At 38.4% G+C, this 13,186-nt stretch overlaps 1 protein-coding gene across 1 annotated transcript in view; it reads right to left on the reverse strand.

Annotated features, from left to right (window-relative positions):
- Positions 1–11,846: 11,846 nt before the first annotated feature.
- The window catches only part of LOC124787876 (mitochondrial amidoxime reducing component 2), a 126,975-nt gene continuing 125,635 nt past the window's right edge, over positions 11,847–13,186 (reverse strand). Inside the window, exon 7 of the mRNA XM_047254849.1 lies at positions 11,847–12,320. Coding sequence (XP_047110805.1) covers positions 12,194–12,320 — 127 coding nt within the window. The 3' untranslated portion in view covers positions 11,847–12,193. The remainder of the gene's footprint in view (positions 12,321–13,186) is intronic.

Below are 13,186 nucleotides of genomic sequence, written 5' to 3' on the forward strand. Positions count from 1 at the left end.
CTTGTGGCACTGTAATACAGGACATGCGGCGATCTGTGACTGATCTGACGACAGAGTCCTATTCTGGCAGAGGTACAAGTTTTTCGGTACACACCGCTCAGTGCCCATTGTTGAACATGGGGTTCCGCCACAAATGCCCCTACATGTTCCAGTGTTGACCCAATGGCAACGTCAGTTATGATCGCACACAGGATCTTTGAGATTGGATCGTGGATCAGAGGGAACGTGTCATCTGGTCAGATAACTCACTTTTCTTGTTATGCCAGGTCTACTACTCAGAAATATACAGACATGCACGATCAAACAAGAGGTTTGTGTACCATTTGGGTGTGAGAAGCCATGCTTGGCAAACAACGGGCCCTTTTTCATCTGATGCAAACACTTGACACACAAGAATTCCTGTCTGAAGCCACAGTGTTGCTCTCTTGGCAAATGGAGCATATTGCCTCCTGTGGTTTTTGATTTAATTGTACCCTTCTGAAGTCATGAACGAAAATATTGTGCCACTCATCAACCAAGGTGAACTTTCTCCATGGGTGGAGAGTCTATGGGTGATTATTTTCAATACCAGGTTTGCTAAACTTTTATCGTCATCAGGTAACGAGTGGGTGAAAGATTTACTGCATGCACTCTGGGCCATCTATTCATTATTACAATGATTGGTATCAGTTGTGGTGCCTGTCATCAATATATTGTATCTGACAGACTTTGACTCAGGTAGCAGTGATTTTCCCTGAATCATGGTAGCCTCTTGACTCTTGACATGTGGAAAAGCCCAGCACCTGTACGATATCAGAGTTTCTCCTGCGTCACACTGTCACAATCTGCCCATCATTAATTGCACTGATATCATGCTTCTTTCCCATTCTGCACTTAGTTGTTGCAACAATTGCCAGTATACCTTCTTATGACATTCCATTCGCATGACACATCAAACTGTTCCATTCACTATGACGACAGGATGCCTTTTCTTGTAATACTGTCATTAGCTACAGGTGTAATTAGAAATGTGACACAATTAGAATACCAGTTACATCTCTTTTTTGTAGATATTTCTGTACTTACTTGCATTCATCTTTAAACTTTAATGTATCAAATATCTCTTCATGCTACTGAATGGGAATGAGTAGCAGAGGTCGCTCTACCCAGGGGTGCAAATGGTGCACCACATCCAGGTACCGGTTGGATTATGCAATATACACTATGTAATTAAAAGTATCCAGTCACCCCTAAAAACATATGTTTTTCATATTAGGTGCATTGTGCAGCCACCTAATGCCAGGTACCCCATATCAGCAACCTCAGTAGCCATTAGACATCATGAGAGAGCAGAATGGGGCAGTCTGCAGAACTCAGAGACTTCGAATGTGGTCCGGTGATTGGGTGTCACCTGTCTCATACATCTGTATGCAAGAGTTCCACACTCTTAGACATCCCTAAGACCACTGTTTCCAGTGTGATTGTGAAGTGGAAACGTGAAGGGACACGTACAGCACAAAAGTGTACAGGCTGACCTTGTCTGTTGACTGACAGAGACTGCTGACAGTTGAAGAGGGTCGTTATGTGTAATAGGCAGACATCTGTCCAGACAATCATATAGCAGCTTTTGCAACCGAATGTTAGTTTCATAATTGGATCAATACGTTTGCAAAACCTACCCATTGCTTAAATTGGGTGCAAAAACTGCAAAGTCAATAATTCACTTAAGGTTTTAATGTATACAACTTAATCGCAGATTTCTACCATTAACACTCAGTAATTAATTATCTTTTTACTTATTTTAAAAAAGAAATAAAGTCTTTAATAGTTTGGATGGGACAAGTTTGTAGCAATTATCTTAGTTTCACTTATGCAGTTTGCAGTTTTTGCATCTGGCTACTGATATATAGATGTAAGTAAAGTTTTTTTAGAGTAAGTCTGGTGAAAACAGCATCATGATCCAAGGGGTAGACCAAGAGATACTTCAATTTTAATTGAGCACTGAAATTAGAATTTTTGGGACCACAGGGGGAAAGGAAGATATCGATGTCAGGTATGCAAGGTGGCAGTGGCACTCCTAAGGACACCACACCATCATGATGGACATAAGAGCATGTTTATAGAAAGTTTAAGAGTGACGGTGTATGGATATGATTAAGCACACACTGAATTTAAGGCATTTTATGAGGGTATATATTTCTTGACAGCTGGCAGACGGAAAAGTTCAAGGAATGGTTGACTGGGTAAAGAAAAACAGGCCATCAAAAAAATGCATTTTATAAGAATAAGAATACAGTGAGGATTATTTCATAGTGTGTCCCTAAGTAGTTTCCACTGGAGGAACTGACATAGGGCGCTACAGTTTAGATAGAAATGTAATTGATACAGTGGTCTTCCTGATGTCACAGCAGACTCAAACATTATATGTATTAGGACTGACACACCACTGTGTAGATAGGAACATGTCATGGCTTGATTAAGGCCGGACATATATCAGGTGGCAGTCCACCTTAGTTACATCATGAGCTTTGTATTTGTTCATTCCCTGTGAAATAAGTCAGAAAATGTACATTTGCACAGGTAGTGATTCTAATAGGTGTTTCAAACTATATTTTTGTTGGTGACAATATCTACAGACTTTATCTGAAACCAATGGTATGGTGTCATACATCATCACTCTGTTAATTGTCTGTAAGTGGGAATAGGCTAGCTATTTAGTTGTGTACTGGCTCAGTGTTGCTATAGATTGTCAATGATGGCTGTGTGGCTGGGACTGGAGGGGTTAGTGTAGTTTGAGTCCTGGAGAAATCATGTGTTTTATTACAGGCAGTTCCAAAACTAACCTGGTGATTCATGTTCAAATATCACTTGGCAGAGCAGTAAAGTGATGGTAGTGTTGCATGGGAGTAGCTGACTTCAGTAGGGCAGATCTGTTATGTCAATCGGAATTCATTTCAGCCTAACAAGCAGGTCTGTGCCAAATTAAATCCTACACCTACTAAATTGCCACTTACCAATACATGCAGGCTGTTTGATATTATTGGGTTGGTGCATAAAATTGTAGCATTTTTCCTTAAGTTTAATAAACACAACAGATACACATAACAGATACTTTAGTCATCAATAACATATTCTCTGCCTCTATTTACAACAGTCTGCCAATGTTGGGGTAACTTTCCAATTCTGCGACTCTAGAAATCACGTGGTTTTGAGGCAAAGAACTCATCAAGCCATGTTCGGAGCACATTTTCATCCAGATAGGAAGTTCCTTGAATGTGAAAATCTGAGGGTGCAAGACCAAGTGAATAAGGTGGGTGCTGAATGACTTCCCAACCCAACTCCTGTATAATGCTATTTTGTCAGTCTACCAGAATGTGGGCAGGCACTATCGTGGAGTAGCGTCATTTCATGTAGTCTCCCTGGTCATTTTTCTCAAGTTGAGTTTGTGATGTCAGCAGTGATGGTTACACCTCAGGGAAGCAACTCTTAGTACACCACGCGTCCTTATGTAAACAATCATATGCATAACAATCTCTTGTGGATGTGCACACGTACTTGCATAGGGAGTTGCTGCTTTGTTTGGGTTCAACAATTCCTTTCTTTCCCCCTACATTAGCATAAAGAAACTATTTCTCGTCATCAGTAATGATACAGGATAGGAACAGTCAGTATTGTTTAAGTGCCAATTGATGAAAAAGCAGAGGTGCATCTATGACCACCCACTTGTTTTTGTGATTTTGGCTTAGTGCATTTGGTAACCACACACCAAATTTTTGAACCTTCTCCACTGCATGCAAATGTTGCGCACTAGTGGAATGACACCAGTTGTTCACATTTGCCAGTTTTTTAGCACACTGACATGGATTAATGCATCTAAATGATGATCTTCAAATCCCAGAGGTCTTCTGAACGTGGAGAGTCGCTAATGTCAAAATGATCCTCCTCAAAATGAGAAAACCAATTTCTTGCCATGCTCTGTCCAGTGGCAATATCCCCGCACATGATGCAAACATTTCTGGCTGCCTCAACTGCTGTGACTCCTCTGTTCAACTCAGACAAAATAATATGGCTGAACTGTCCTGATTTCTCCACTTGGCACTCCACTTTCTAGCTCCCGCAACTCCATGTCCTACCTACTAGACTGACAAAATTACAATATGTGAACTCCAACAGCAACAGTTAACTACAAATAAAAAAATTATAATTGATAAATAAACCCATAGCAACCAACATGCAAAACAAAAATGCTACATACTTCATCAATCCAATATGATGCAGAACTGATTATTGGGCTGGTTCTTCCTCTTGATGTAAACAAATGTATTTAGAGTGCTGGAACAAATCCAGGAAGGTTTGTGCAAGGCAAGTTTTATTTTTATTAACCTGAAATTGATGAACCATATTCACTAAATAACTGAGAGGGATAACCATGTTTCATATGGATTCCATAAAGGAGTTAATATTGCCTTTGTCCAGGTAGTGTCGTGCTGTCCATCAAACGAGATCTGATTGGATCAGGGTAAGATTTTGCCATTGGTTTCAGGGCACAAATGACAGAGCATGGCACAATGCATCTGATCCAGTCCTGGAACAGCATCCAAGACACTGCATGCCTTATGCATTATTTCCATATATGTCAGTGGTAATCAGCCATCTTATACCTACAACACATTCTTGTATTTCTGTTAGTAGCAAAATTTTCGAATCACCTGCTGGTTCCATAGTAATGTCGTCGTCGTCATCGTCGTCGTCTTCAGTCCCGAGACTGGTTTGATGCAGCTCTCCATGCTACCCTACCCTGTGCAGGCTTATTCATCTTTAAGTACCTGCTGCAACCTACATCCTTCTGAACATGCTTAGTGTATTCATCTCTTGGTCTCCCTCTATGATGTTTACCTTCCACACTGCCCTCCAGTACTAAATTGGTGATCTCTTGATGCCTCAGAACATGTCCTACCAACTGATCTCGCCTTTTAGTCAAGTTGTGCTACAAATTCCTCTTCTCCCCAATTGTAGTCAGTACCTCCTCATTAGTTACGTGATCTACCTATCCAATCTTCAGCATACTTCTGTAGCACCACATTTCGAAAGTTTCTATTCTCTTCCTGTCTAAACTATATATCATCCATGTTTCACTTCCATTCATGGCTACACTCCACACAAATACTTTCAGAAAAGACTTCCCAACACTTAAATCCGTACTTGATATTAACAAATATCTCTTCTCCAGAAATGATTTCCTTGCTATTGCCAGTCTACATTTTATATCCTCTCTACTTTGACCATCATCAGTTATTTTGCTGCCCAAATGCCAAAACTCATGTATCACTTTAAGTGTCTCATTTCCTAATCTAATTCCCTCAGTATTGCCTGATTTCATTCAACTACATTCCATTATCTTCATTTTGCTTTTGTTGATGTTCATCTTATGTCCTCCTTTCAGGACACTGTCCATTCCGTTCAACTGCTCTTCAAAGTCCTTTGTCGTCTCTGACAGAACTACAATGTCATCGGCAAGCCTTAAGTTTTAATTTCTTCTCCATGGAATTTAATCCCTACTCAAAATTTTTCTTTTGCTTCCTGTACTGCTTGCTCAATATACAGATTGAATAACATCGAGGGTAGGCTACAATCCTGTCTCACTCCCTTCCCAACCACTGTTTCCCACCATAGTAATAGTGATTTATAAAATAGACAAATAACTGCAAAAAATTCATGAATGGACTTACAGGAAGTTCAAGCATACAATAATAATTATCTTCCAAATCTGTCATGTCAAATTTTCATTACGTTTGGCAGAATACATATTTTTAAAACAGCTTACTATAGTTAACTATCTTTCATTTATACTTTGCAAACATAAGCATGAAGTCTGATGAAATTACTGTTAGGTTATTAAATTATTAATGAGATCCCTGAGGCTAATGCTGTAAACTAAGTTCTGGATATCTGGCATAATTTTTGTAAGGAACAAATGAAGGTCTCCTCCCAGATATATTCAGGGGGTTTCATTCTTTGACTGTAATATGGTTAACAGCATTAAAGTGTGATTCTAAAACATATGAGGAAGGAAGCAATTTGCCATAGGTTTTCATATCCATCACTATCTAATTAATGTAACTTTCTTCTTCATTTCTAATTTATAACAGTTCCTGGTAACTTGGAGCAGTCTCCTCAGTCTTTGTGGCAAAAGGATTTTCTATTTAGTCATACACCTTCAGCTTCAAAATATCTTCAAATAGTCTTCCCACATTCAATTTGACTCAGTGAAAGTCCCTATTGAAACCATTACTGTCCTTTCATCTCATGCATTATAGATGATAATTTAGAAACATGATAAAATTCTCTTTTCAATAGATTATAATGAAGTAGTTGGAATCTGTCAATAAATACAGTACTTTTGAAAGCTAAAGGCATATTAGCTCCTTGAATCAATAAATTGACAAAATTAAATGTGTCAAAGAAAAGGCATTTTTTTTACTGTCATTAACTGTCAACGCACATGGGTCTCATTATTACTTTCAAAAAAATTTATGACGGTTATCATTTTAATAACACAAAACAAGCCAAAGATGTACGATTTTGCAGCCACCAAACTTGTGTCTGCAAAACCAAACCTAATAAAATCTTCATAAATGTCCTGGCAAAGCTGTTGAAACATTCTATTTTTTTTTTTAATTGTATCTGATCTTGTTTATCTCTCAAACTATTATATTTAATAATGAATGGAGACTTGCACTTATATGTCTACCTATTATAAGTTTGTGCACCACACAATGAATCCAAGCACTTCTTTCTTCAAACAAGCAATAAATCTACGATAGTAAAGTACCATTGATTGTGTTCCATCAGTAGTTCATGCAACAATAAAATTCAAAAGAATATTATTTTTTGTAAAGTATGTTTTCACAGTATTAAATGTAAATAATCCTGCTGTACATGCAATGATATTTATTGTGAGTAGCATTTCTTCTCATAATATGGTGTTTTCATCAAAATAATGTACATATGTCATCAATACAGCATTATTATCCACAGTGGCAGATTCATACAGCTGCATGGTGTCATGAACCCTTTCTACTATGCTGGAAAAGTTATCTCCATAAGGACACTGTTACAATGTGGCTAATGGCTGTATAGTACTTTTGTAGAGCTGGCCATGATGTCTCCATTGTCGATGCTGCTGAGTCTGCGTTGTCCACGTGGCTTCTCGTTGTCTAGGTGATGCTTCTTTTGCTGCTCTGGGTCCAAGAAAAGGTGCGGGTTTTTTAATTAGCACTGGACTATCGAAATCATGATGCAGTATTCGATGGTTTATTTGTAACAAAAACACACATTTATTGCCAAAACTAGAAAAACAACTACACTCAACCACGGCCAAAACTCAAGTGCCACAAACCTGTTGTAGACCAAAGATCACGGTCATAAGCTACAAAGAACATACAGTTCCAATATCTATTATTGATCGCAACACCTAACCTAGTATTACATTAAGTAAATGCTTTTTAACACAACGATAGTGTATAAGATAACAAAATGAAGTCCATTTGTCAGTTCCATTACAAAGGAAAATGCAAAATTTTGAAGAACGCTTAAATGTATTCTTTTTCCCTTTTTTTCCCACAGTTTTAACTGCCATTTTTTTCAATTTGTCGCTTTACAATGCTACTGGTCAGGGGCAACATTTCTACTATTTCCTGTATACCCTGATGCATTACTGTTGAAATAAATTGTTTTATAAGAGAGTGTTATTACAGTTTATCTAATATTGCAACTGTTACCACTTTTTGCAATTACTTGTGAAATTCAATCAGTGACAATTAATTCATCTTGGTTTGCTGTATTTTGTGTCTTAAATGCTGCAAGAGACTGTTATATATGTAATCATCCCCACATACCTCTCGCACGTCTTTGATTGTGTCTAGGGTGGGCGGGCGGCACCAACTTGTCTGTTACAACTAGGTGGTGTGGGGGAGATGCACGAGCTATTCTGGGCCGATACAATTTTTTTTTTGACGCCCACCCCCCCCCCCCCCCCCATAAAGTAACACCATCTTCGATTTAGTAGGTGTCATTAGACAAGTGTTGTAGAATCATACTGACCAAATTGGTTCTTTGACAATTTTTCTGGTTACCTGATCTTTCACACAGTGTAAAAGATACAGACTAGGTTGCATGTGTTTCATAGTTTGCATGGAGGTGTTTAGTGTTACCATTCACTGTCTTTATCCTGTGTATATCAGGTCTCCATTAAGGCCAGATATCTTGCTTCTTCATTTCTAGTGATGAAACTGTTGACTTAATCAACAGAAACAAAGTATCCATTGTTGTTTCAACCTCTCGACCACATATATCAGTAGTAGTCAACCTAGTTCGTACCTCCCCCTAGTGGGCTAGTGGGTGTTCAGCTTTCATAGTGGGTGGTAGGCAGCAGGGATTTCAAAAACATTTTCACTAGGTTTTCATAAAATTTCTTGTGACAATTTAATTTCAGAAACTGAACTATTTGTATCCCCAAGTGTAAATTTATTTCATGTTATGTAAGTGATACTAAATGGTGCTATTGTGTGGAGGGAAAAAAAAAAAAATTGTATCGGCCCAGAATAGCTCATGCATCTCCCCCACACCACCTAGTTGACACAACCCATGTCATTTGAATGAAGTCCTGTCACAATTTTGTGGTGCATATCAACAACAGGGACTTCCACTATAAGGAACATGAATACCTCCCGAGCAATCACCTTGTTTAAATGGAAACAACGCCATTAGAACAAGGCAGTGACCGTTAGTATGTGATGATATGACCAGAATGCAATATTCACACTGACACAGTGGTTCACTCTTTTGCCATGAGGAGGAGAAATGTCATGTCCTTTGCCTCATCTACCATGGGTAGTGGGTATAGGCATCCGCACTGGGCAACATGTGGGTCATTGATCAGTTTATGCATCCTGATACTTCTTACAATTTAATGCAGAGCTGGTTTAAGGGAACACAAGCCAACAGTTGAAGCGCCAAGATAAAAGGAGCACCAGAGGCACCACACATTTAACATTTCCTTGCAGGACATAGAACAATTAGTAGTGGCTGCTTGGGTCACCAAGCTGAGGGATGTCAGTACCATCCAAGTGCAGGATTAATATACATTTGTATCGCAAATGGTAGTGAAAACTGATACAGATGAAAGTGTAGGCAGGTAAAGAGGAGGAGAAGGGGAGCATCAACTGATAAGTTGCTTGTGAGGAAAAATGTTCTCAAACCAGCTCTGATTTAATGTTTCTGATTTCAGGAAGTTCTGGGACTATTTTATTTGTTGAATATTGAAATTCCATGTACGTACAAATAGGAACAAAATTGAGGCACTTTGTGTATGCTCAGCAAACATGCATTTAGTGTGACATATTAGTTATTGTTGTTTATCCTGCTCTGGTAACTGTGTCTTTATTCTATATTCTACGTGACAGTTTAGCTGAATCACCCTACATAATGTAAAGTGCTGGACCCCACCATTTACCCTTGTCTTCTGTATATTTCAGTTTAGTTACCACCTTTCCATTCCTACTGTAAATCTTTCACATCAAGACACGTGTGCAGGATCATGTGCCTTGTTATCTGCTTTAACTCAGTCTTATGAGACATGTGGCATTTATAAGGCCCTTTATGGTTGTGAGAAGCTATGAAAGTTGCTACTTGTCACTATTTCACTATATCTACTGGCTGTCATCATATAAACTCTGTGACTGGAAATCTTTACTTCAGAAATTGCACTAGGATTACAAGGTTAAACTTTTTACGTGTATTTTTTTCTGTTAAAATTACATGTTCTGTTAATGCTGTATTTATGAGACATAGCTCTTTTAAAGAAGCATCATTATTAGATTTCTGAATGTGTAATTTTATCTACATGATCTTGTCATTCCACATGGGTATTAAAATTTGAGAGTAGCAAAAGTCTTTTTCACTAAGAAATGTTTGAAGACTTGTGCTATTTAGAAGAGCAATCAGTTTACAAAGGAAAGGTCACAGATTTGTCCAATTCATGGGAGAGAATCACAAAAATACTGAGAAACAAAATGGTAGATGCCTGATGGTACATGCATGAAAGCCTACTTACAAAGTATCAAGAAGCAGTATTAAGTAAGGAGTCTAGTAATATACTACAAACCACCTCTTTATCACTCCCACACAGACCACAAACACAAGATTTGACTAATTATCGTGCATTCACAGGCATTTAAACAGTCATTTTTCCTCCACTCCATACATGATGTGTTATAACGCAAGATCTGAAACATTTGTCAGAATAAGAAAAAATACAAGACCTCACACAAATAGCAGCTTCCACTGTGCAACTGAAACTTCAATACAAACTGGCATTTCTGATGAACAAAATTGTTAAGGCTTTCATGGCCACTGGTTGACAAACTGCCTATTGGCTTCTATCTCTGGTTCTTCGGCCGACATTCATCTGTTATCAGGCATGATTAATATGCTCATAATGCGAGCAGGATGAATATGTGAGCTACAGCACCTCAGACGTGAAATTCAACACCTGGAAAATGTTCTGAGGAGCAATTAGTACTCCACAAATTATATTAGAAAGTGTAACAGAGCCAAACACTCGGCGAAGTAAGAAATCAGAAAAAGAAATGTCGGGTATGGCCTTTCTGCCATACATTCCCAGAGGGATGGACAGAATCAGCCGAATATTGCACAAACACAGTGTAAAAACGATTTTCAAACTGACAAGGAAGATCAAAGAGTGTCCTCGATCAGCAAAGGAGAAAAGGGGCCCACTTGCAATGTGGGGAATATACTGCATACCATGCACATGCGGAAAAGTTTATGCCGGAATGACTGGATGATCAATCAAAACCAGGATCAGAGAACATAAGTGACATTGCAGGTTGGGGCAGATGGAGAAATCTTCCATGGCAGAGTACACACTGAGCGAGACCGACCACGTAATAAAATTCGTCGACACAGAAATTCTGGCTGTAGAGAAGCACTATCACATCCGCTTGTTTATAGAAGCTGTATAAATACAAAAACATGCGAATAGCTTCAACAAGAAAGAGGAAAGCCTTAAGGTAAACAGATGGCGAATGACCATTGCAGGTAGCAAGAGGATAACCACACCAAAAATGACCGCGGGGAAGCCCTCGGATGTTGACACACCAGGTACCTATAGTCTGCTGCCGTGAGCTCGGTTCCAGTTCACCACCTGCAATGGAGGGTGAAGCTTTGACAATGCCAGCCACTCGTGCTGGTGAAACGTCAGTAAAATCATCAGATGAGTGTCAGCCATCGAACTCGAGACAGAAGCCAATAGGCAGTTTGTCATTTCTGATGAAGCTGTATTGAAATCCCTATGGATTATAAATAAAAGAGGTATCTGTATATCACTGAAAATGAAACCACTTAATTTCACAGACTGTCAAAGAATTTGTAACTATTGACAGGGGAAGGAATAATTTTTGATTACTGTAAATTTAAATCCACAGCACTGCACAACTGGCTGACAGTAGCACAACAAAACCGTTCAAACTTCATCCGATTCAGCCAACTATTACCATGCTCCTAGTTTTGAAGAGGTCTACAGCACAACATATCCTATCACAGTTTTGCATTATGCAGTGCTATTAAGGGGCTGTGTTGTTATTCCCAAGAGATGTTAATGCACAATTGTCTAATATTCACCCAGGATAGGCCGTCATCACATCTCATGACCTGCCAATTCTTAACATCAACTTTTGGTAACAACAGCATCTTTTGTAACATTTCCCTTTTTTATGGCATTTTCCTTCATAGCAAATGTCATCTTAATAACAGAGGATTCTCTTATTTTTACAATGATACTGCATTTATATGATTTTTAGTCTATTTATTTTGTAAATGCAAGGTTACAATCTTTGTAGACTTTCAAAAAGTCTCTTTTATAAAAATGTGTAAGAGCTGCCAGACAATTTCTGGACTGCTTTTAATACAATGGACTTCAAGTAAGTACTCTTCAGTTTAAAGAATATTCACTTCTCTCCAACACAAACTTATAAAAATATGACAATACCCATAAAATTGTACCAGTGCCACTCTTCATAGGGGCAATTTCCTTGTACACAAATGTTTTTATGGCAACTTACAAACATCCCATCAGTTTCATTTTTATGTATTGGTATTTAATTCTTCTCTACGACAAGCAGAAATTTCTCCGTCTTTAAGCAGGAACAAAGATCTCGTCACCAATTTTAACAGAACCACCTTGGTGCAGTCCCAAATACCGACCAAGTACTGGTGCTTCCCCTTCAATAGCCAGTTCTGACTTTTTGGTCACCTTACGATATCTGGAAAAGAAACCAATATATTTTCAAATTTGGTAACAACAAGGCAATAAGAATGATACATTAATTAATGGAATATCGTGCGAGTTGCTTAGAACATTTTACTGTACATGATTATGTCACAAAAATGAAAACAGAAACATACTAATGCATAAAATAACATATACCAACAATGAAAGGTTTAATTTATGACTAATCACTTTCATACAGTCTGGTGCAACCTAACTGACTGAGGCCATTAGTACTTCATGCTCTAAATTGGGAATATTGTTGACACACAAGGGGAAAAATGGCTACGAGACAGTGTCAAGTTTCACTGTTCTAGTAGGTTGGGGAGGGGAGGGGAGCACTCTCAGTACAATATTTACTTTCTCAGTTGCCTATGCACAGAGTGCCAATACTGCAATTGATATGGAACAATGTCAATAAAAATGGATGCACAATATTTAATAGAACCACTGTACATTTTAGTGTCTTCAAATAACATTTCTCTAACTACCACTCAGCTCTCAATCTGGACCCAAAACATACAATAATATCAAAGGCGTGTTCCTCCTCACTAATAACATATTCGAGTCCCAGTAATTCCAATGCAGTCACTGCCTTTAATGCTGCAATACACACAACAAAAGCAAGGTTATGGCATACTTTAGTGTTAGACAGCAGAATGATACTCCCAAACAAAATCTTTCATTCGAACATCCTTTACACACTTAATACCAAGTAGCATTCAGTAACATGTGTCTTCCACATCTACAAGCATGTGGCCATTACTGGAGGAATCCTGAACCAAAACCATGTAACTTTTCCTGTAGGGTGACACACAGTAGTGTAGTGTACATTCTAATTTATTTATTTATTTATTCTTC

Source organism: Schistocerca piceifrons, chromosome 3, assembly GCF_021461385.2.
Source record: "Schistocerca piceifrons isolate TAMUIC-IGC-003096 chromosome 3, iqSchPice1.1, whole genome shotgun sequence".
Taxonomy (NCBI): Eukaryota; Metazoa; Arthropoda; class Insecta; order Orthoptera; family Acrididae; genus Schistocerca; species Schistocerca piceifrons.